The 25,747-nt window shown below is 40.5% G+C and overlaps 1 protein-coding gene across 1 annotated transcript; it reads right to left on the minus strand.

The window, feature by feature from the left end:
- Nucleotides 1-1,974: 1,974 nt before the first annotated feature.
- Nucleotides 1,975-25,226, minus strand: GART (phosphoribosylglycinamide formyltransferase, phosphoribosylglycinamide synthetase, phosphoribosylaminoimidazole synthetase). Its single transcript, XM_065876075.1, has 21 exons — nucleotides 25,049-25,226; nucleotides 22,284-22,379; nucleotides 21,635-21,809; nucleotides 20,443-20,554; nucleotides 19,306-19,374; nucleotides 18,254-18,379; nucleotides 17,319-17,406; nucleotides 16,676-16,761; nucleotides 16,319-16,487; nucleotides 13,468-13,699; nucleotides 10,959-11,053; nucleotides 10,559-10,668; nucleotides 9,632-9,830; nucleotides 8,375-8,626; nucleotides 8,063-8,215; nucleotides 6,256-6,462; nucleotides 5,032-5,169; nucleotides 3,806-3,936; nucleotides 3,417-3,558; nucleotides 2,264-2,379; nucleotides 1,975-2,166 (listed from the first exon to the last, which is right to left on the minus strand). Exons 1-21 carry the CDS (start codon nucleotides 25,191-25,193, stop codon nucleotides 1,975-1,977), a joined length of 3,033 nt encoding a protein of 1,010 aa, XP_065732147.1. The 5' UTR covers nucleotides 25,194-25,226.
- Nucleotides 25,227-25,747: the final 521 nt, after the last annotated feature.

Genomic DNA, 25,747 nt, shown 5'->3' on the forward strand with positions numbered 1-25,747 from the left:
GTCCACCCCGTATCTTTCTACCTGAACACGATGTAGGGGCTCATTTGTTTTACTCCTGTTTACACAAACAGAAACAGAGACATCTATAATAAAAGACAAATATCCACATTTATTACATTAATGAAAGACTAACATCTTTGCATTGCCTTTTTCATAACTTAAATGACCTTTTTTTTTTTTTTTTTTTTTTTTTTTTTTTTTTTTTTTTTTTTTGCGGTACGTGGGCCTCTCACTGTTGTGGCCTCTCCCGTTGCGGAGCACAGGCTCGGACGCACAGGCCCAGTGGCCACGGCTCACAGGCCCAGACGCTCCGCAGCATGTGGGATCTTCCCGGACCGGGGCACGAACCCGTGTCCCCTGCATCGGCAGGCGGTCTCTCAACCACTGCGCCACCAGGGAAGCCCCTTAAATGACCTTTTGAGTATCATTATAAACCAACAGCTGCTCACACACTCAACATGTCCAAATAATATTGTTTATCACGAACTAGACAGCAGGACACCCTTTCAGCTGACTCCTCTGTCCTTTCAGTATCATCCCTGCTACTTTCAACCTTTTTTTTTTTAGTTTCTGTCAACCACGTATTTCAGACACACTTTGATTCTTCCTATCTGAAGATATTGAATCAGCTACCTTCCATGGTGTCCAGGTTCCTTTTAGTGGATATTAGTGTCTAAATAAGGGCTGGAAAATTGTATTCCTCAAGTCATAAACTCTTACTGATTTTTCTAATTTACCCTGGTACCAGCTTCTACTTTTATTACAGTATATGATTTTATCAACCAGTAACATTTTCCTTTATATCTTCTAACTTTCTAAAAACTTCATAGGCTAGTTTGGCATATACATAATAGGTGCTTATTATGTTGAGTGAGCTCTCTAGAAAAAAGTGAGTCAATTGTTTTTGCAGCAAAGACACCTATGTAAAATGATGTACCTGGACATCATTTGATGGCAGTTGCTGACTACAGTCAAGGAGAGGTAGGGTAATGTTGGCCAGCTGCCTGGGGAAACTGACTTGCACCAGAGGCAGTGATGAGGGTCTCTTGGCAAAGGTGTCTGTCCTTTTTTCTGGCACTCTGCTTCTCTTGACCCTCTTTCCTGTATTAAGGCGAGAGTTTACTCTCTTCTGTATATAACTACTGTAAGAGTCCTGTGCCATTAAGTTTTGAGTTTAAACTCCAAGGGAGGACTTGAACAGGGCTTCAAGGTACCCTTCCAGTAAGGTGCCCCCCTGTTGGGCAGGCAGAGCTCTCAGGCCACCCTGAAGGTGGCTCAGCAGTCTAAGGCTGGCTGGCTGCCTATGGGCCAGGTGGCCATTCCCTGTTTGCTCAGCGATGACAGAAATGTGGTCCTATGTGTAGGGTCATGCACATGTGGCCCAGTATGTCAACCTAGACCTCCCAGTTCCAGAACTGCATATCCACATTGGAAATGACTGGCTAGAGTGGGAAATCATGCAGTCCCATTATACTCTTTACTAGTCTGAGTAGATTGCCTTCCATCCTCCCAAACTGTGAAGCTAAAATCTGGGTGTTACAAAAATTGTCAATTATTATAGGAATGTGTAATGATATTTCAAAGTACAAAGAACACTATCCCTCAGAAATGGGAACTACCTCAAAATTTTATGACACCAACTTAGGATCAGAATAATTAGAGAAGTCTCAATTCAAATCAGTACAGATATACAATATGGGGAAGAGATATTAACTTATTAGACTTATTAGCTCTTCGAAAACGAATATATAAGAAAGATTAAGTTTTGGTATCTTATTTGGCTGAAAGTAAAAGGAATTCTGAATGCCTGTTTTGATGATGAACAAAAAGGCCCCAAACAGGTAAAACCTGAAAGACCACTGGAAGCAATACATATATGTCTTAGCTGTCTTTCAGGCTGAGTCCACGATAAAAGTCACCCTGCAAGCAGCTAGAATTCTTTCAAAGCGGGCTCCATTCTTGGATTAGGATGCTTCATTCCTCTTTGACCCAACAGATCTTGCCATTTTCTCCAAGCCGTACAGTTCCACTGGCCACCAGCTGGAGGGCTGAGGGAAATATTTTATGTTCTGCTAATTTTACTCTTTCAGATAGAGTTTCAACAGTGTCACCCCTCTTCACCGGAACAGCTTCTTGTAAAATAATTTGTCCAGCATCTACATCTTCCTGGAAAAGAAAAGTGAGAAAGTTTTGAACATTACTTCTGCCAAGTACAATTTACAGTAAATACTAATAAGATTTTGGTAGAAAGAGACATACTCACAGCTACAAAGTGCACGGTGCACCCAGTGACGGTGACCCCGGCATCCAGGACTTGTTCATGGGCATTTGAACCCTTAAACGAAGGGAGCAAGGATGGGTGGATGTTGAGCATTTTCCCTGGAAATTAATTAAAACATAGTGTTCAGAATTTAAAAACCCTATGTATTCTGTCAAAGGAACATACACCTTCCTGTCTAGAATCAGGAGTCAATAGGAGCAAGGTTTTTCTAGGATGGGTGTCTTCTTTGTCAAAGACAGAAATGAGGAAAAGTGAAATACACGTTCTCATCCAAGGAGGCCCTGGGAGCAGCAGGTTTCTGCCTTGCACAGCTGAAGACACACCAAGGGGCTTCTGAGCAGGCGCCTGCACTGACTCAAAGCTGGATGGGAGGGGTTCTAATCTGGATCATAGGGCTCTTGAAGAAAATTCAGCTTGTCCCTGGCACATAATATTAGAAAGACAGGAGGTTCCTGCGTAGTGTCTATGTGCTTGATTTCTAACCATGAAGTGGCATGTTCACATGTGACTAATCCACAGATGCCGGATTAGTCAGTCTGTGTGCCTTATGTCACCAAAAGCATTGCCTGTGGTATATTACACCACAAGTGCTCTAACTATATTCACTTAAGAAAACAAACTCTCCGAAGAGGAAATACATTTATTGACCAAATATGTGCACAAAAAAGCACCACAGGAAGCAGTCAAAACTTCTGTGGGAAAGGCATTAACAGCAGACACTATGTTATCTGGCAACAATGCCTTCCTTTCCATCTTCTGGCAATGGTTCACAGTCCCTCAGAAGAGGAACTCTATTTTGGGATACAGAGAGTCACCTTCCCTTGCTTCTAAACAAGTAAAAAAAAGTCTCTTCCCAATATTTATCCAGAAGATGAAATAATATGTTTGCAGTAATGTGAAACCAACCTAAGCTACGTTAGAAACCGTAATTACAGCAGGCCAAAGAAAACTGATAGAGACAGCAGGATAATAAATCATTATTCTTTGTGCTAAAGGCAAAGGAAATTCAGTTATGACGTGTGTCAAAATAAACCGTCACAGTAAATACCATGACTGGGATTGTCTGGCAAGTTCACCACCCTATAGCCCATTTTCAGTCAATTCCTCAATGTAGTATCAAACTCTTTTTGCTTACCATTCCATTTTCTGACAAAGGGGCCAGATAAAATTCTCATGAATCCTGCAAGACAGACTATGTCTGTGGAGAACTCTTCAAGGACTTGGTCTACTGTAGTGTCAAATGCTACACGATTTTTATATAATTTATGATTAATTACCTAGAATAGAAAAAGATAAGTACAATCCATTTCCAACAAATTACCAAAAATAATTTAAAACTCAACCTTTATATAGACTATACTTCACCTCCTTCTGAAGATACACGTGATGTCAAGAATTAAGGAATGGACAGGATGAATATAAAGGCAAGCTCAGCACCCGCCCCAAATCCAGGCATCCGAAGAACACTTGGGGGCAGATTATGAGTGTAAATAATCTTGAAGGATACTTTTCAAAGTAACTTACTCTGGTGGGAATTCCGGCTCTTTCTGCTTTATCTAAGCCAGACACTGCAGCTGTGTTGGAGATCACAACAACAATGTGTGCAGAGCTACTTGGCTCCCTAGTGCTGTCTATGAGAGCTTGGAGGTTTGATCCTGAAAAAGGGAGAAAAGCACAGGTGAGTGCACACTTCTTTAAAACGTTTATACCATTTTGAATAGGGAATGGTCAAGATTTTTGAATGAAAATGTCTTAGAAAAGATTGGCAAAATATGTGAGGCTTTAAAATTCCGTTCCTCTTAGAATAATGGATTAGTATCTTACAAAAACATAGGCACTCCTGGTTCAAGGATACGTAATTGCTCCTGCAAAATAATATGATTTAGCATACCAGTAGAAACAGTATAACATGATTTTAAAACTGATTGATGAGGAATAAGCTGCTTAATTAAGTAAAAAAAATCAACCCTCTGAAGAAGAATAAACCACTATGACCCTTACAGTAGTTTCTTTGCTTTACCATCAACTTGGGTCTAAAGTATATTGAAACCTTAAAATAGACTTGTAAAGCAATTATACTTCTGGGAAAGTTAACCTAAAGAAATAACCAGATATGCACTTACAAACTTATTGTATATTAAAAGAATGTTCATAGCAATGTTACTTAAAACAGTGGACGGAATTCCCTGGCCGTCCAGTGGTTAGGACTCTGCTCTCACTGCTGAGGGCCTGGGTTCAATCCCTGCTCAGGGAACTAAGATCCCACAAGCTGCATGGCATGGTGCAAATAAAAAAAATAAAAAATAAAAGGAAAAAAGAATCATACTATATCCATCCATATGAGAGAATACAATGCTCTTAGGACTCTACCCCGCTGTCCGCAGAGTCAAACACAAATTTTGTATTGTTACTATTAACAATTTAAAAAAGCCTCAACTGTCCTAAGACTTTTCAACTACAAAGCTATGATTCAAAAGAAGTTGGAATTTCCATTCTGTCTTTTCTAGCTTCTCTCTCTTCAACCATCTTCCCCACACCCTCTACTTTTCCTTTAGAAGCTGCTTCAAATGCCTGAGAAAGTGGAAAGACTGAGGATGTAGAAAAGATAACACTCCTTAATGATACCTAGCCCCAGTACTAAGAGTGTTCTCACAGTCGGAAGGAGGTTTTTTTTTTTGGGGGGGCGTGTGGGTGGGAGAAAAGGAAGAGCATTTCTACAGCTCTATAGTAAAGAGGAAGCCACATCTCACCTGTCCCAGATATTAAGACAGCTACTCTTGCCTTTTTTGGTTGAACAGAGACATGATTTTTCAGGGTGCCATTCTCCAACACTGATCTATTTATCTGCATGGTTTCAATCAGATGCTTGACTTTCACACGAGGAGAACCTTTGTTTCAAACACACCCAATAAATAAAAAAAGAACAACTGTGAATTAACAGTAATATGGAAAGAGAAGTATTCTATAAAAACTTTAGAGTACTGTATTTTATTCTGAAAATAAGATATGCAAGGACTAAAATAATACGTTTGCTTTACTTATCGTCACTCATTCATACAAACTTCCTGATGGTGAACGTATATAACTGCCCACTTCAACTAAAAGGTACAGCACTATATCTAAACATAAAGTGGATATGTTACTGCCTGCCAGTGTTCTGTCTCCCCTTTCCCGCAAGTCTTGCATCCACAATAGTGCTATGACCTCTTGGCTTCAAGGGGAGGCATGTGACCCAAGCAAGGCTGTTCAAAGACTTGATATAGGATGTTGAGAAAGAGAGGGCCTCTCTTACTGCAATGTGAGTTGAAGGATGTGGGCTCAAGACATCTTTCCGGTATTTGGAGAGCCTGCCTGAAAGTGAAAGCCATACAATAAAGGGATGAAAGGCAGATACAGACAAAATTAACAAGCCTTGACATCTCTGTTAGAGAAACTGAGTTGGTTTTCTGTCAATCTGCCGATTTCTAGTACTGCTAACAGGGTTCTAAGTCATACACAGTACTGGTCAGGGTACTTGCTCACTACTCCTTGAAGTGAGCTGAACCACAAAGCAGAGCCTGAGACAAGGTCTTACATGCGAGGTGATTACTTTGGGAAGTGATCCTAGGGAACCAGAATGAGGATGGGCAAGAGCCAATATAAGAGTGTGTTATTAAACTGGTCACCACTGTGGGCAACTGGGGCTTGATTCCACTGAAACCCTCAAAGGAGCCATGTAGACTGTGCCTCAGAACCGCTCCCTCCTTCTGTCCCTAAAGTGGGCATTTATTCACTAGTTCTCGCCCCGCTGGTCAAGGGCTGTCCTGCAGGGTGTAGTTGTGCATATGTGACTGCTACACAGAGGTGTCAGAGCCCTGAGGCAGAAATGAAGAGATGCATGGTATTACTGGCATGGGTGTTTTCATGTTACAGCTGCGTAAAGATAGTTGCCTATCAATGGCTTGAAACAGAGCAACTAAATAAGGAACAGTTACCTTCAGGACATGCGACCACTCTGCCGATCGCCCAGGCTTCTTCCTTGTGCTGCTGAATATCCTGCAGAATCTGCTGTGTCAGATCCTTTGATACCACGAGGGCAGCCCCAATCCCACAGTTAAATGTTCTGGCCATCTCTTCTTCAGAGAGGTGTCCTTCCTGCTGTAACCACGAGAAGATCCTGGGGATCCTCCAGGTCTGGGCATCTGAAAACAGGCAAGAGTTGTTCAATTAACCTATTATTGACACAAAGTATAGAAGTATGTACATATACAAACCTATGGAAATTAAAACCAGCACTGCTATTTTATAGAGGGTAAAACTATAAACGGGCCTTTCAGAAGTTTTTTTGGGATCCATTTGTACCTCAGGCATTAAGAACACTTTTCTTGTCACACTTGGCCAGTATTCATGACTGAGTGAAGTTTTGTGCTGTGTTAACTAACTAGAGTCTTAGAAATCCCCTAATGAATTAGATGCTCTAATGGCTGAATTCCAGTAAAGGTCGGCATACTACCCTTTTGTGAATGTGAAAAAAAAATCTAGATTTAGGTGTAAGAACCTATCCTCTAATACAACAAAAATCTCTAATAAAAAATTTTAGGTAATACCTATATAGACACACACATAAAATTCTTTTTTTTTTTTTTTTTTTTTGGCCCTGCTGCATGGCTTGCAGGATCTTAGTTCCCTGACCAGGGACTGAAACCGGCCATTGCAGTGAAACCACTGAGCCCTAACCACTGGACAACCAGGGAATTCCTAACCAATAAGTTTCCTGAAACAGCAATCTTCACTCATTGTCTCTGTATCTCTGCCATCACCTCCCCCCCCACTCCAATATATGGGGGGTGGTATCCTCACCAAGCTGCTTTTTGACACTGCTAACCAGTGTCATGTTGAAATCTTTGCTCGGAGTTGATACTTTTACATGGTTTACTGCCTGATTTTGACTATTCTTTTTTTAGAAATTCTACCTCTGCCAAACTTTAAGGTGGGTGGAATATTGAGGAACAACCTTTTGGTCCCTCCTATTCTCTCTGTGATTAACTATTACTATCTGCATATAAGTACCCAACTTAACTTCTGCTCACAAAAACACTACAATAAATACTTCAAAGATGTAAAACACTGTATTTCCACTTCCTATTCCAAATCTACTCACCTACTAAACTAGAAACTTGTGACTTCTTTTTTCCTTCTAAGCACAAAATGATTCTCCAATCTGTTTCCCTTCTCTATGCCTTGGTTCAGGTCTCCTTTATCCCCTGCACAGACTATTTAATAACTACCACTTCCCTTCCCAGCATGTTCCTGATTCCATCTTGATAGAGCTTGAACTTACTGACCCCCTTGGAGAATCTGCTTAAAGAATTTTATCTAAGTCAATCACACGAGGACTTTATGCCTTATAAACACGGCTAATGAAGCGAGAAAAGGTGGAAAAGGGTCAGTCCTATTTTTTCCCCAAGAAGCCCCAATGATTTAAGAATTTTCCAGGTAGGGACTTCCCTGGTGGTCCAGTGGCTAAGACTCTGCACTCCCAATGCAGGGTGCCCGGGTTTGATCCCTTGTCAGGGAACTAGATCCCACATGCCACAACTAAGAGTTCGAATGCCAAAACTAAAGATTCCGCATGCCACAACTAAAAAGATCCTGCATGCCAAAACTAAGACCTGGCACAGCCAAATAAAAAAGAATTTTCCACATAATCATATGTGTACTAACTACCCATAAAGTTTCCTTCCACAATGTATTTTTTCTCATAACAGTTTTCTGAGCAAACGTTCTTTTTAGCAACCTTACCTAAATCCACCCCAAATTTCTGAGGCAGGACTCTGGGGATGTTTTCTAGCAATCCCCCACCGGTAATATGTGCAAAGGCCTTAACATGTCCTGAACGCAGGACAGGTAACAGTGAATGGCTGTAGATTCTGGTTGGAGTTAGAAGTAAATCACCTGTATATTAGGAAGATGAGACAAAAACTTAGTCTATGAATACAAAACCAAAATATATGCAGTTTGTTCCATTCTAACTTTAAGTAATGAAAGCCTAACCCAACTAAGTGGTTGCTCAGACATTCCCAAGCAGGAGAGTTTAAATGTGAGTATGTTTACCTAAGGCCTGGCCACCACAGCCATCAGGTGCTGGAGAGGAGTACTGAAGGGAAGATTTCGCTACAATTTTCCTCACAAGGCTAAATCCATTGCTGTGAAGACCAGATGAAGCTATTCCAATAACAGCGTCCCCTTCAGTGATTCTTTCCAGGTGAGGGAGTTTCTGATCCCGCTCCATTGCACCAACGGCAAAACCGGCTAGATCATACTCTCCAGGAGGGTACATGTCAGGCATTTCTGCCGTTTCACCTCCTGGCAGAAAGAGAAAACAAGAGCAAAGAAATCACCAAATACTTATAAACCTGTCTAGGAAGTAGTGACACCAGCTACTCTTCATATGAACAATTAAACAAAAGCTGTATTCCGCAAACATCTAAGCATGATTTCAGGGGAAATAGCGCGAATTTCCACAAAGGGTGAGTATAGCCTCCAAACATCATTATTTTTACGGGATGAATACTCAGTTGAATATGACACCATTTCTCCAGCAGTTAGTTTCAGAAATGCTTTCACCTGTATTTGATCTTTACAATCACTCTATGTTCCAATAATGATACAGGCTTAGAGAAGTGATTTAATCAGATCTGCCTAACTCTAAATGCCCTGGCCTAAAAAATATGTCATAGTTCATATGACCACCATACTGTGTAAAGACAGGGTCTAGGCAGGCAGATCCGAATTAGGAACTGTTCTCAAAGACGGCTGAAAGGCAAGTTTGGCTTTGGGGACATACCTGTCCACAGAAATGGTAATATAAAACAGGTAGTTTTGTTCCTTGGTCAACCTACAAATTAATTGTGTTCAAAATTCTCATGTATGTATTTAATATTTCTGTAAACCTTGGGTACATTTTATTCTTAGTGTCATTTCTGTGGGAAAATAAGGCTTAAGTTAAGACTCAGAAAGCCAAGACCCGATCTGCCTCTGCTGCAGGGCCATAAGGAGGAAACAGCCCCCTACCCTGTCTGTCCAGGAGGCCACTGAGAGAGATGGGAGTGAGATGGTGGCTAAGGATCAGGGAGAAGATAAGGCCTGGGCAATGGTGGAGTATGAGTCTCAGTCTGGGGACCAAGCCTTGAGGGGAGGGTTCGAGGGCACAAAGGTCTAAGTTGTCCTTAGGTGGTATCATCTATATTTTACTTGCCTCGTCTCATGACACAGTTTGTCTCGTTAGGTATACTGGTAACCGATCATGTTTGTACATAGGGCTGAAATACATAAGAAGGTGTGATGTGTGATTAAAATGGATGATCATACCGAGGAGAGCACATCCGGCTTTTTTACAAGCTGTAGCGATTCCAGCAACAACAGCTTCAGTTGTACTGGGGTCAAGTTTTCCACAGGAAAAGTAATCGAGGAAAAAGAGGGGCTCCGCTCCTTGTGCCAGAATATCATTTACACACATCGCAACCAAATCTTGACCAATGGTTTCATGTTTATGGCACTGTTGGGCAATCTACAGAAGAATATAAACATCCACATAAGAGAATAAGCTCCAAACTATATCTTGTCAATTATCAGTGGAGGCTAACAATATTACTGACTTTTGGCTAGGTGCTCTGAACACCTAACGACAAAAGAACACTAAGTTCCGATAAGCTACTTGGTCCGAAAGTATTCCCTTTTCTCCCCTAAGATAACCCTTCTATCTGGATATAGTCTCACCAACACTGTGTTATTAGAAACACGTAGCTATTGTAGCCAACTGTATGATTACTTGGTGTGGTTCTCTTTAGTGCATATATGTCAAGAAGGGAAAGATATGTATTTTATTTGTTTATTTATTTATGGCTGCATTGGGTCTTCGTTGCTGCACGTGGGCTGTTGTGGCGAGCGGGGGGCTACTCTTCGTCACGCCGCGCGGGCTTCTCACTGCAGTGGCTTCTCTTGTTGCGGAGCACGGGCTCTAGGCGTGCGGGCTTCAGTAGTTGTGCCACGCGGGCTCAGTAGTTGTGGCTCGCGTGCTCTAGAGTGTAGGCTCAGGAGCTGTGGCTCACAGGCTTAGCTGCTCTGCGGCATGTGGGATCTTCCCGGACCAGGGCTTGAACCCTTGTCCCCTGCATTGGCAGGCGGATTCTTAACCACTGCGCCACCAGGGAAGTCCCGAAAGATATGTATTTGATACACAGTAAATTCTTTCATATCTTTCATAAAAGGCCTTTACTCACATAAGTGTCTGATTACCTTCAGTTTAGTTCCAACGCCGTCTGTTCCACAGGCCAGAAGAGGATCGTTGAAACCGGCTGCTTTCAAATCAAAAAGACCAGCAAAACCTCCAAGATCAACATCACAGCCTGTTGGAGAGAAAACTAATTACTTGCTGCATTTCAACAGCAAAGAGTTGATCAAGAAAGCAGATATTAAAGGGGTATACATATCCTTTTGAGTTTAAGATCATGGGTAAGAAATGCTTTTAGTGTTAGAGATAAGAAAGCCGAACACTATGAGTTTGGCTTAAATAGGGCAAAACTTACAGCAACTTGGCATTAATCTGGAACATTTTCCTCAGTAAACTACAAAGCACAAATCAATACACAATGTTTGTCACAGTTAATGAACTAGCAAAGGACAGGCCCTGACTTACCTGGTCTGGAGGTGGCTTTTGCTAAAGGCTTAATTTTCTTGACCAGCATATTTCCAGCTGCAATATCTACCCCAGAGTCCTTGTAAGTCAGGCCCCTAAAGAGTTTAAAAAAACAAAAGACATCACCTAAATGCCAGGGAAGAATTATTTTAACCTTAAAATATTATTTAAAGCAGAAGATATCACTAGTGATTTTCATATCCCCCAATACGCTGGGCCATATCCAGAGATTTTGATTTAGCTGGTCTAGGGCAGGTCCTAGGAATTGAAATGTGTTTAAACAACCTCCTCAGTTGATCATCACTATTTGGAACTTCACTATTTGTAACTACTTCTCTAACTTAACTATTTCTTCCAGAAGTACTTGTCACAGGCAGTTAAATATACCAATATTTGGCCGTAATATTTCTCTGTTCAATTTTGGTATGGGAAGGAAAGGAGTGCCAAAACGGAGTCAAAAAAGTGAAAATTAAGATTATAAGGACTCTACAAAGAAATCCCTCAATAATGAAACTGAGCCCTTACTGCAATAATAGAGAACTGTATGTTTCCTTATAACTAAAGACAGTAAGAAATAAGATTTAAAAAACTCTAAAAAAAGCAAAACCAGGTAATGATATTCAGTGCATCATTTCCATCTATAATAGCGCCAACAAGTTGGAACAGTACATTTAGAGATCGAGTTTATAAATGGCAATGTGAGTTCATTAGTCTTGCCTTACAAAAATGACAACTCTGGATTAGTGGGATTCAGGGATACGTGAAGAAATATGTCAAGTTTTATTAGAAGCAAGGTGCCAGGGTACAGACTTGAGAGAAATGTGGCAGTTAACTCCAATAAAGTTAGCAGTCTGGGGTCATGCTTATATAGGAAACGAAGTTCTACTGGTTGAAAACAACTCTTTTGTCAGGTAGCAATTGGCACTGTAGCCTCTCATCTTCTTCATCTTTGAAGAATCAGATGAGTATTAAGATTTCAAGTCACTTGAAATAGGTCATTTCAATAGAATCTAGTCATTTTAAAATAAAAAATAAAATTTTAGCATGGTATTTTAATGTTCAAAAAAAAATTCCATTATTTAACCTGAAAAAATTTGCCTATCGGTAACAATGTAACTTGAATTAAGTTGCTAAAAATTTCTCATTTTGTCCTAAAACACATTTATTTCTCATAGATGAACTCAATGAGCAATAGTAATTGTGATGAGGTCAAAATACCCACATTTGCAGTTAATAGTTCATTGATTTTACAAAGGAATAGTTAGTTGTATATGACAATAAATGAATCAATAAAGGGTTACAAAATACATTTCAGTAATAAATATAAATCCAGTGACCAAATGAGATGGCCAAAATTTATAGTACAATCAAATAAAGTTGCAAAGTTAGACAACCAATATTTTCATCCTGAATTCTTTGACAAAATCATGAACTAAGATAAATACAACAGGGATTTCCCTGGGGGAACAGTGGTTAAGAATCTGCCTGCCAATGCAGGGACACAGGTTCGTGCCCTGGACCAGGAAGATCCCACATGTGTGGAGCAGCTAAGCCTGGGCGCCACAGCTACTGAACCTGTGCTCTAGAGCCTGAGAGCCACAACTGCTAAGCCCGTGTGCCACAACTACTGAAGCCTGTGCACCTAGAGCCCGTTCTCTGTAACAAGAAGCCTGCGCACCACAACAAAGAATAGCCCCTACTCGCCACAACTAGAGAAAGCCCACGTGCAGCAATGAAGACTCAATGCAGCCAAAAGTAAATAAGTAAATAAATAAATTTATTAAAAAAAGATAAATACAACAGTAATATATAAATATATGATAACTCAAGGAAAAAAAACCTTCCCCCTTCTTTATTGATGAATAATTGACAACTGATTGCATATATCTAAAACGTACAATGAGAAAAAAATCTTTCAACAGCACTGATCTTATTGAGTTTTTCAAACATGAGCTACCATGAAGTTTTTTCCATTTCATTTGAATATTGCTGTAACTAGTAGTTTCAATTCAAACTAAATGCAAATCAAAATCAGATCAGTCGGGCTTCCCTGGTGGCACAGTGGTTAAGAATCCGCCTGCCGATGCAGGGGACACGGGTTCGAGCCCTGGTCTGGGAAGATACCACATGCCACGGAGCACCTAAGCCCATGAGCCACAACTACTAAGCCTGCACTCTAGAACCCGCGAGCCACAACTGCTGAAGCCTGCACACCTACAGCCTGTGCTCCGCAGCAAGAGAAGCCACCACAATGAGAAGCCCGAGCACCGCAACGAAGAGTAGCCCCTGCTCGCCACAACTAGAGAAAGCCCACACCAGCAACGAAGACCCAACACAGCCAAAAATAAAATAAATAAATAATTTATATATATATAAAAAAATCAGATCAGTCTCATAGAGTTAAGAATACAGAATGACAATGACTTAGTACAGGGTTAATGGAGTTTTCTACATCACCATTTATGCCAGTTCTGAAGCTGTGCTATAATCACCTTAGTCAGAAGTTTACCTGGGCTGCTGGAGGAAAGCTATGGCATGATAGCCAATGTCCTTCCTATAAATGGCCCCCTCAAACTTTATAGCAGCTAGTCCTTTCTTGGCTTCTTCAAGGGCTGAGATGAGATTTTCCCGGATGGCCGTTACTGTAAGGACCCTACCCCCGTTAGTCACCACTTTGCCATCTTTTAGGGCAGTGCCTGCTTGGAACACCTCTAGTCCTAAAGCTTGAGCCTCAGGAAACCCTGTAAGAGAGCATATTTGACATATCAATTGCAGTAATAATATTCTACACTGTGGCTTATAATTTCCAGAAGTTTTTTTAAATAAAATCTTTATTTCACTTAAATGAATCTTCACAAGAATTCTATCAGAAAGGAATTAATGTAATATAGTAAATACAGCCTTTCTCCTAAGAACAGTCTGTTCTGCTCTAGGGTGATAACTGTATTACTAAAACCTTGTGTTATCATAAATCTCATGTAAGAATGATTATTTCAATAAGGAAGGGAAAAAAAAGAAGCTAAGCCCTGAAAAGTTTGAAACTAGAAGCATAAAGTTATTTTCTCCTGAAAAGTTAAAAAAAAAAATGAACAAAATCTAAACATCATGAATAAATCCTGCATTTTTTCTTTTTTGTTTTTGCGGTACGCGGGCCTCTCACTGTTAGGGCCTCTCCCGTTGCGGAGCACAGGCTCTGGATGCGCAGGCTCAGCGGCCATGGCTCATGGGCGCAGCCGCTCCATGGCATGTGGGATCTTCCCGGATGGGGGCACGAAGCCATGTCCCCTGCATCGGCAGGTGGACTCTCAACCACTGCGCCACCAAGGAAGCCCTAAATCCTGCATTTGATCACATTTTTTACTGAAGAGTAAAAGAATATCTTTTTGCTTTATCATAGCCAACTAAATGAAGTTGCTTTCTTTTTTAAAAAAACCAGTAAGATCATTGCAATGCAAAACATATTCTTAATCTTTTCCCTAATACAACAATTGTAAAATTTTAACACAAATATGATTTATATTAGGTTTAGGGCTCAGCCTAAAAGAAAATCCCTGGCTTCATTTTTTCTTTTGGCTGCATTGGGTCTTCGTTGCTGTGTGCGGGCTTTCTCTAGTTGCAGCGAGTGGGCCCAGTAGTTGTGATGCACAGGCTCTAGGGCATGCAGGCTTCAGTAGTTGTGGCTTGTGGGCTCTAGAGCACACACTCAGTAGTTGTGGTGCACAGGCTTAGTTGCCCCGTGGCAAGTGGGATCTTCATGGACCAGGGATCGAATCCGTGTCCCCTGCACTGGCAGGCAGATTCTTAACTACTGTGTCACCAGGGAAGTCCCCTGCTTCATTTTCTTTTGAATTAGTTTTAAGATCTCACATATATATTTTACATTTAAAATATTATTAGACTGTGTTTTCTAAATTCTGAAATGACCAACACGGACAGTTTATAAAAAGACAACCTCTTAATTAAAAAGAAATTTTTTTTCCTTATTAATTAATTTATTTTTGGCTGAGTTGGGTCTTTGCTGCTGTGTGCGGGCTTCCTCTAGTTGTGGTGAGCGGGGCCTACTCTTTATTGTGGTGCACGGGCTTCTCATTGAGGTGGTTTCTCTTGTTGTGGAGCACAGGCTCTAAGCTCATGGGCTCTAGAGCACAGGCTCAACAGTTGTGGTGCACAGGCTTAGTTGCTCCGTGGCATGTGGGATCTTCCCGGACCAGGGCTTGAACAGATGTCCCCTGCACTGGCAGGCGGATTCTTATCCACTGTGCCAGCAGGGAAGTCCCCCCCCCAAAAACTTTCATGTCCCTAGTTTGTCCTTTTCCATTTCTCTTTTAGCACCATATTTGGTAATCTGTTAATACACATCTTCCCTAGGTGTTTTTTTTGTTTTTGCTGTATCAAATTTTCTTTAAAACATTTTTTTATTGTAGTTGTTTATAATATTGTGTCTTCTCTAGGTGTTTTTATTTTTTTAAAATATTTATATATTATTTATTTATTTTGGCTGCTCTGGGTCTTAGTTGTGGCATGCAGGTTCTTAGTTGCGGCACGCGTGCAGGATCTAGTTCCCTGACCAGGGATCGAACCTGGGCCCCCTGTATTGGGAGCGCAGTCTTACCCACTGGACCACCAGGGAGGTCCCTCCAGGTGTTTTTATAACATAGGGGCGTTCAGTCACAGGTACTCAAGTATGTGGTGGTATCAGTAACACCCAATATTGGGGTGTCAGAAATAACTATGACACCTGTCACCCCAATCTTAGGGAAATTTCACCAATACAAAAGATCTTGATTCTATCCCTTCCCTTTCTTCATTTTAAAAGGCAATCAGCTCCTAACTGCCCAGCTGCCATGTGTGGGATGCACAGGGCAATGGACTTACTGTCTGGGTAAGACAGTAAATAGGGTGTTTGTATCAAACACAGTATTGGGGTATTAAGGGAGGCCAAATGACAGCCTGCTAGGGATTTTAAAGGTCTGGTGTTGGCCTCATCGTGCTGGAACTTATTTATCCTTGATGTAATTTATATTAAAGTTCCTCCAACTCTCATACATTCCTATTATCTTCCTGGCTCTTGGAGGATGGACGAGAAAAGCAGCACTGGATGATTCTCTGGAAACTTAGCTAGGCCCACTTAAGTCTTCGCTGTGCAGGAAGAGAAACAGATGGCAGTTCTTTAAATACAGTAATTTTGGATATCTGGACACCCGTATCCAATAAGCAACATGCTTATGTTAGAAACCCCTAAAAGGTTACTGATGTCTCTAAACCCTTAAAAGGAACACAACATTGAATGGGACAAAGGCCTACTGTGGTACTGGTCACTTATCACATTGCAATCCAACCTTTTGTTCTCTAATATTCACCTGTTATCTCTACACCTTTGGTGTAGTCTCCTGGATAACCTTTACTTGCCATGACCACAGTTACGGCAGTGCGGTTGTCAAGCCAAACAGGCAGAGATGTGCAGAGCAGGCCATCTAAGGTAGACTGAATCACTTCATAAAGGTCACTTTTAAGAAGTGGGAGGATCACCTGGAAAAACATAATCAACATGGCAACTGAGAGAAATTTCAGTTGTCCTTAGACATTTTATTCACTGGGATACCAGAACTTGCATATGTTTCTCAAAGGTAATTATTTCAAGGCTGATAAATCCTAAGATTAAAACAGCACACATATTCTACAAAGTAACACTTTATATTATTATCTTTATTACTTACTTGGCACTCTGGATCACCAAAACGGCAATTAAACTCCAGAACTTTTGGGCCATCCTTGGTCAGCATTATACCAGCATAGAGGATACCTTCGTTAAAAAATGGAAAAAAAAAAATCTATAATGAAGACACTGTATTGTGACTGTGAAAATCAGAATATAAACTTATAGTACTGAAAGTTTTGGAATGGCCGTAACAAATGTTATAACAGTGGTCAATTAAAAAAAGAAAATGGTGGGCTTCCCTGGTGGCACTGTGGTTAAGAATCCACCTGCCAATGCAGGGGACACGGGTTCGAGCCCTGCTGGGAAGATGCCACAGGCCGCGGAGCAACTAAGCCCATGTACCACATCTACCGAGCCTGTGCTCTAGAGCCCGTGAGCCACAACTACTGAGCCCACGTGCCACAACTACTGAAGCCTGGGCACCTAGAGCCCGAGCTCCACAACAAGAGAAGCCACTGCAATGAGAAGCCCGCGCACTACAACGAAGAGTAGCCCGTGCTTGCAGCAACCAGAGAAAGCCGTGTGCAGCAACAAAGACCCAATGTGGCCAAAAATAAATAATAATAAATAAATTTATAAAAAAAGAAAATGGTGCAAACTTACTTTATAAATAATGTCCACAATGACATCAATATGCTTACCTGTGTATGGCACACCCTCCTGCTGCATGCCATCCACTGTCTTCTGAAGAATAGTATTTTTAATTTCTAGCAACAAATCCTTAGAAACCTAGGGAACATAGAGACTTATTTAAATGTAACTGGTATTTAGCTGAAAAAGTCCTCGTCCACACTGAGGCTCCTTTGTATACTTATAGTATATTCTATGCATACCTCATTAGCCTATAAATTGAGAATCTAGAGTTTATAAATTAATTGTAGAAATTATTGCACATGCATGCTGCAACTAAGAGTCCACATGCTGCAACTGAGACCCAGTGCAGCCAAAATAAATAAATAAACAATTTTTTTTAAGTAAAATATATATATAAATAAAATCACTTTTACCAAATGGTAGTTTTAATACACAAAGTCTAAAGTAAACCCTGTTTGGTTTTTAATCTTTTACTTAAGAAAAATATCTAAAAGGCACCATATTATTAGCACAAACAATTATAACTATCAGCAGTGAAAGGAAATGGGTGAGTTTCTGAAGTGCTAATCTATTTATAATATGCTCAATGCATATTTTTCATAAACATTGTCAAGGAATTGTTTGGAAACATGCTCTATCCGTTATGAAGTAGAAAGACTAGAAGAACAAATGGTAGTCTGACCTGGTTCTCAATTCACCATACCCACTCTTACTGAGCACTTGTGTATAGGGCCCTGGATATCCAAAGATGAATAAGGAGGGGCTAGAAGGATCTGTTCAATCGATACTTAAGTTAGTTCCTCAAAGGCTTTTAGAAAAGGTTAGTTTTAGAGTGAGACCAGAAGAGACACTTTTCATTTAATAGGAAAACCAATTTGCTGATTAGTAATATCATTTACAGAAAAAAAAACAAAGTGTCTAAGAGCTCTTTGAGAAGACCAAAAAATGACTACTGAACTTCAGCTGAGCCTCTGTGAAGTACCTGAGGTGCTGGACAATAGGCTCCCATTCCCCCTGTGTTGGGGCCCTGATCTCCCTCCAGCAATCGCTTATGGTCCTGTGCTGGGGGCATAGGGGCCACAGTCTTTCCATCAGTGAAGCACAGACACTGTAGAGAAAACAAACGGTCCACTTAACCTTAAATGCCAAAAAGTAAAAAAATAATTTAATAAGGAGAACTATATGTAACTTAACTCTAATTAGAGGAAAAGTTTTCTTTTTTAAAGTAAAATGATTTAAAACATAAATAACCCTAAGTTTCCTAGATCGAGAATCAAAAGATCCTGTATACTCTGTTCTGAAGGATCTGTAATTTTTGAGCTAGGTTGGGGGGCGGGGCGCTACTCTCAAAGTAAAAAATTTCAACCTTTCCCCTGTTTAAATAATGGGTGATATAAATCCAATTTGCCTACTGCTACACTGGGGATGATGTAAGTCCAATTTGCCTACTGCTACACTGGGGTTGATTAAAAGAAGATAAATTCTTCGGACTTCCCTGGCGGTGCAGTGGTTAAGAATCTGCCTGCCAATGCAGGGGACACGGGTTCGAACCCTGTTCTGGGAAGATCCCACATGCTGCGGAGAAAACTAAGCCCATGTGGCACAACTACTGAGCCTGTGCTCTAGAGCCTGTGAGCCACAACTGAGCCTGAGAACCACAATCACTGAGGCCATGTGTCACAACTACCGAAGGCTGCACACCTAGAGCCTGTGCTCTGCAACAAGAGAAGCCACCGCAATGAGAAGCCCGCGCATGCAACAAAGAGTAGCCCCGCAGCTCTCAGCAACTAGAAAAAGCCTGCGCAGCAACAGACCCAACGCAGCCAAAAATAAATAAGCTTATATATTTAAAAAAAAGAAGATAAATTCTTTTTTCATTTGTATCTGAAATACTAAACGTATACAAATTCCTGTGTAACTGCTCAGTTTATGCTCTTGGATGAAGCGACCAGAGTAAACCAAGCCTTTTTTGGGATCATAGGTCAGATAACACAGCTTATACTCTGTAAAAGTCCAAAAGATGAATATACATACAGACACCTCTTCTCCTTCAAGAAGTTCTTCAATGACAGTTGTTTCTCCAGCTTCTCCAAAAGCTTTATCCTTATTGTCGGTAAAAACAAAACAAAGAGAAATAAATTATAAGCTTTTACTATTTACTTAATTGGCTGTTGTCATTTTGCACCATTTGTATTATGAACCAACGCACTAGTATTATAATTTCTCTTTCTCTCTCTGAAAGCTGCAAAGGAACATATATAAATGTTTCCTATTTTAATTTTATTTATTTATTTGTGGCTGCATTGGGTCTTCATTGGTGCACACAGGCTTTTCTCTGGTTGCCCCGAGTGGGGGCTACTCTTCATTGTGGTGCGTGGGCTTCAGTATTTGTGGCTCGCGGGCTCTAGAGCGCAGGCTCGGTAGTTGTGGTGCGCGGGCTTAGTTGCTCCGCGACACGTGAGATCTTCCCAGACCAGGGCTCGAACCCGTGTCCCCTGCACTGGCAGTCGGATTCTTAACCACTGTGCACAAGGGAAGCCCGAATGTTTCCTATTTTCAGAGTTGCAATGATGTAGAGTTAGCACTGGTACAGATGAGATGAACACATCATTTAAACTCTTCTGGGGATCCAGGTTTCCAGTTTCAAATAAGGTTAACAGAAAAACAGATGTTTTCATCATTACCATTTAACTCTTATTTCTGACCTATAATTATGTTTGCTTACAATAATTATACTAATGTCTGTGAAAACAGATTTCCACAAGGGGGAGAAACCCACAACAACCAAGAAGGATCATAAAAAGCTAAGTATATTAATTCATTGCTTCACTTTTCTTAGACCTGAGACACAAAGGATAAATACTTTTTTTGTCCTCATGGATTGTTGAGTATTTATTTATATGTTCTGTAGTCTGAGGACTTTCTACTTTTCAGAGCAGACAACAAAGGATGCTAAACAGAACTTACTTGCAAAGAACAGAATCATAGTTTAGCCATCAGTGTAGATGTGTAATAACCCTTTTATAGAGATGGATTATAATACATAGTACTATGAAAAATAACTGTTTGCTATACGTTTTCCTTGCCTTGAGGAATATTTGTAAGCTTAACAGTATTTATTTATCCAGTGTGACTAGAAAATTATAAACTTTTTAAGAGGGATCAACTTACCTGCATAATCTCCTGTACAGCTTTGCAGGCCTCTTCTTTGTTCTTTGCGACAACTACCCCTTTCCCAGCTGCAAGACCACTGGCCTTCACAACCAAAGCAGGGAAGTCTGCACTGTGAAGACAGAGTAAATTTTAATATCCAATAAATCTTTAAGATTCAAAAGTTTAAAATGCTTTGGCATTGTGTAATAATATGCTATAGCAACAACTGAAAAGCAGAAAAAAAAAAAACTGCTAACACAATTCTGATGTACTTCCTGCCAGGATTTTTTTTCCTATGTATTCCTTTATAGTTGTGGTCATATGGTACATACAGTTTTGCTTTTCTCACTTATCATGAGATCATATAAGCAAAATCTTTGGGGGAAAACAGCACTTGCATAGCATGAATATGGAATGACCTTTTAAGATACAATACAAAGTAATAAATCATGCTCTCCTTCAAGTAAAAGATGTAGCTGTATAAGACCAATATAAGCATGGATACACAGATCATTTCTCCAAGTACACATAAGAAACTGTTGTTGGTAGTTTCTTCTGTTGAGTAGAACTGGAGATCTAGAAGGAGACTTACCCAAAGTAAGTAACAAAATTGTTACTTGGAAGGTATCTGGCTACTAGGAAATAATAAAATTCAATGTAGGATGAAGAAAAAACAAAGAATGAAACTGACCCAACTAAAAAGAAAACATACCAGGTAAAAAGGAAAAGTGTCAACAAAAATAGGGGGCAAAGGCATGTATCTACCAACATTCATTTATTGCTCAATGTTCTCCATATAATAGAGAACAGGATGTTTAATTTTAAGATTTAGGATTGAACAGTGGTGGCAGAAGGCCAAGTGATGATTCCTCACTCTAGTTAATTATTGATGAAAAAAATCACTATCCTTTATGTGGTAAGATGCCACTGTGTCAATTTGGCTAAGAAGGAACACCTATACAACCAAATGTATCCTTTTCCCCTAGAAACTATTCAGCAACAAACATTAAAAAATTTATCTTAAAAAAAAAATTTATCTTTCTGCAAGACCGCAAGAGTAAATCCCATTTTATTTTGATGTTGGAAAAAGGCAGTCTACATCCTATGAGTTTTCCCCTAGAATTATCTTACTAAAACTCGTAACATAAAAGTGACCCGTATATTCAAATATCATATAACAAGTGCCCTTCACAGGCTATCTTCTATTTACCTCATAATGAAGCAGCAGGCTTCTTCAGCTTTGGTGAAAGCTCTCCACTGTGCAGTTGGGATTCCATGTCGGTCCATAAACTCTTTGGCAAATCTCTTGCTGGACTCTAACTGAGCTGCTTCTGCTGTAGGGCCAAAGCACCGCACTCCTGCAGATGTCAGGCTCCCAACAATTCCTAGGGATGGAAACAAGCAGCCGTAGCCCAGCTCTCTGCAGGGCCTTTTCATTCTGAAGAATTAGGATCAGGCTAAATATACATTGAGATGAGGCAAATGGCAGAGAATAACTACGTTTTTCATGTTTTATATAGGATATAAACAAAATGCTACTGACACATGATTCAAATCCAACAAAAATCATGTGTGATATTCAAATATATGGATTATTAAATAGACACCAGAATAGAGCAGAATAAAAACAAAATATTTCCTACAGCTGCAAATTTGATCTCTCATTCAAATTTAGTCTTATTATTCATACTACTGATGCTTGGGGGGGGAATCCTAGAATCCATAAATTTCAAGAGGGTGAAAGCTTTTTCAGTGTATTATATTAGAAATCCTCATCTGTAAAATGTATTAGATGAGATGATCTCCAAGCTCCTGTTAGCACGGTGTATACCATAATAATAAACAGAAATGAACTTTACCAGCAGCCAGAGGTGCCTCTGGTCCAACAACTACAAATTCAATTTTCTCATCTTTGCAGAACTGTGCAAGGGCAGTGTGATCACTGATTGAGATGTCTGTGAAAAGAAAAAAGAAACAAACCCACCTTGTTTATAAAAACATTCTTTAAGTTAACTGTCTATCTGAAATGTAAGTACTATACTTTGGTATGCCTATTTTTTTTTTTTTTTTTTTTTTTTTGCGGTACACGGGCCTCTCACTGCTGTGGCCTCTCCCGCTGCGGAGCACAGGCTCCGGACGCGCAGGCCCAGCGGCCATGGCTCAGGGGCCCAGCCACTCCGCGGCATGTGGGATCCTCCCGGATCGGGGCACGAACCCATGTCCCCTGCATCAGCAGGCAGACTCCCAACCACTGCGCCACCAGGGAAGCCCTGGTATGCCTATTAATTGTTGGTTTTCTTTTACTGGTACAGATGAGTTTCACCATGAGAAATTCAGAGCACAGTACATCAGGCTAACCAACAAAGCTCAGTTCTCTGCTTTGTTATCACTACAGTGATAGCAGAGAACTGAGTAAGTTTTCCAAGAGCTATACTTTCTTGACTATGGTGTTCATGTTGCCAGTGTTGATTGTAAACAAAAAAGTGTACCAGAGAATATACTCAGAAACTGGTCTTTTAAATGTCATTCATTCAAGATTTACTGAGAACTGCTATATGCCAGATACTGTCCTAGTCACCAGGTTAAGATGTAAACACAAACAGGGTCCCTGTATTTAAGATGCTTATATTTCACTGTGGGAATGTTGAGTTATAAATATCCAAGCAAAATAATACAAAGTGTGAACAATTAGGCAAATCTGATGTGAGGTAAACTGGGAGGCTATTTCTGATTAAGCCAGAAAGGGTCTCTGTGCAAAGACGTTTAAGCTAAGAACTGAAGGATGTCTTTTAAGACCTAGCTCACTTCTCCAATGTACAAGCCAGGTAAATTTTCTTTCTTGATGGGAGTTCTAAGGAGTAGTAGGATCAACCATATATTAATCATGAGTAGGTTCTATAGGCGCTCTTCTGCTTCACTGTTATTTGGGCCACCATTCTTAAGCTGGCTGAAGTCTCTGTACATATGTGGTATTTGTGATGTGTAGGGGATAAGTGCAGAAAAGGCAGAGTTCTCAATCTACAGGAACTGCCTGAGTGGGATAAGGATGGAGTACCATGCACTCTGGGTTAGTAGCTGCAAACACAACTGGGCTGAACAGAGCCAACTACCTCAGCACAGCAAAGGGTGGCAAGAGGAAGATGACACACCTAACCTGTCACTACAAGTGATAGCAGCCTCATGACAGTATTGGGAGATTTTCATGGGCTGGTCTGTATAACATCAATTGCATCTAGATAAAATGTGCCATTTCTTTAAAGAAAAAAAAAAATACAATACCTCACTCCTAGAGTTAAGATCCCAGGGAAGCAGATATTTTCTTATCTTTTTCTTATTATTTTTGCTCCTATGTACACAATTATCTTCTCCCAGTTGGTACCTTGCTGGGTCTATGTTCTCTCCATAAATATTATGTGCCACGTAGGGTACTAGGCACATTGCACACAGTGCAAAATGAGACAGGAGACACAGGACTTCCCTGGTGGCGCAGTGGTTAAGAATCTCCCTGCCAATGCAGGGGACACTGGTTCGAGCCCTGGTCCTAGAAGATCCCACATGCCGCAGAGCAACTAAGCCCGTGCGCCACAACTGCTGAGCCTGTGCTCTAGAGCCCGTGAGCCACAACTACCGAAGCCTGCGCACCTAGAGCCTGCGCTCTGCAACAAGGAAGTCACCGCAATGAGAAGGCCATTCACCAAAACGAAGTGTAGACCCCGCTCGCCACAACTAGAGAAAGCCCACGCGCAGCAACGAAGACCCATCGCAGCCAAAAATAAATAAATTTATTTTAAAAAAGACATGTGACTTCCTTGCCCTCATGCAGTTTACATTCTAGAGCTTATGTTCTAGGAGGGAAATGAAGATAGGAGACAGACAAAAGTAAAAGAAGATACAGATAATAGTTCATGATTGAAAACAAATGAATTGGGGGGTGAACATGCTTTACTTAGAAACTTTAGGAAAGTCCTCTTTGAGATGGTAACATAAGTTGAGACCTGAATGATGAAGAGCCAGTCATGCTAGGAGTGAGAACGAAGTCCAAGGCAGCTCTGTTTGGGATACTGGCAGGACTGCATGGATAGGGCACAGTGAAAAGAAAACAAGGGCTATAAAAGATCAGCCTGGAAAGGCCGGCAGAGGCCAGATCACAGAGGGTTTCGTAAGGACAGGAGTTTGAGTTTTATGCTGACTACTATGAGAAGTCACTGAAGAATTTAATGCAGCATAAGAATCAATCATCTTTTCCTATTTACCAGTGGAAGAGATGAAGGCTGAGATCTATTATGGAGTAAGAATTGGCAGAACTTACATTTAATAGCACTGCTCAATTTTGCATTCCCCAAAATACACACCAAAACACCTTTAACCTATATTAGGCATTTTGTAACTTTTTCAGTGGACGTGTTTTGTAAGTTTTAAAATAATCTAAGGTAAGAAAATGATACACTCTGAACAACAGGATACCTTAAATTACAACATATGGCAAGTATTCAAATTACCACATAAATTTCTGGGTTAAAAAAAGCATTCAAATCTGAACAGCAATTGACCTTTATAAAGAAGAGATGTGAGTGACAGTTTTATCATTTACAATCGTTCACTTTTACTTCAAAAAAATGATTACCAGTGTTCGAAATCTTTTCAGAGCAGGCAGTGCCTGCATTTCCTGGGGTAACTAACACTTGTTTGACATGATTAGACTGTGCAAGTTTCCAGGCCAGAGTATGTTCCCTTCCTCCATTGCCAATTACAAGTACTCGGGCTGCCATTGCTCAGTCTGCAAAGCAGGAATTCAGCAGGAAAATGAAAGCTGCAGAAAGAAAACCACAGTTGATAGTTTAGAATACATATACTTTAGAAACCACGATTTCTAAATATGATTTAAGTAGTTATTTGTAATCATACAAATAACATTTTATCCCAGCAATTTATTTGTGAACAACTAGGATTCATAATTTGAGAAATATGACTGTGTACTCTTAAGGATTAGAGCAGTACTTTAAAGCTCCTTATTGCATTAAAGCAAAATCTATGAACAATCACCCTTCTTTGGGCTTCACTTTTATTTATTTATTTTGTCCGTGCTGGGTCTCAGCTGCGGCATGTGGGATCTTTGTTGCGGCATGCGGAATCTTTTAGTTGCAGCATGCAGACTGCTAGCTGCGGCATGCATGCGGGATCCAGCTACCCGGACCAGGGATTGAACCCTGGCCCCCTGCATTGGGAGGGCAGACTCCCACCCACTGGGCCACCAGGGAAGTCCCTGGGCTTCACTTTTAGAAGATTTAAAAATCATCAAATCTCAGTTAAAAATGAAAATGTT

This window comes from Phocoena phocoena, chromosome 4, assembly GCF_963924675.1.
Source record: "Phocoena phocoena chromosome 4, mPhoPho1.1, whole genome shotgun sequence".
NCBI classification, from domain to species: domain Eukaryota; kingdom Metazoa; phylum Chordata; class Mammalia; order Artiodactyla; family Phocoenidae; genus Phocoena; species Phocoena phocoena.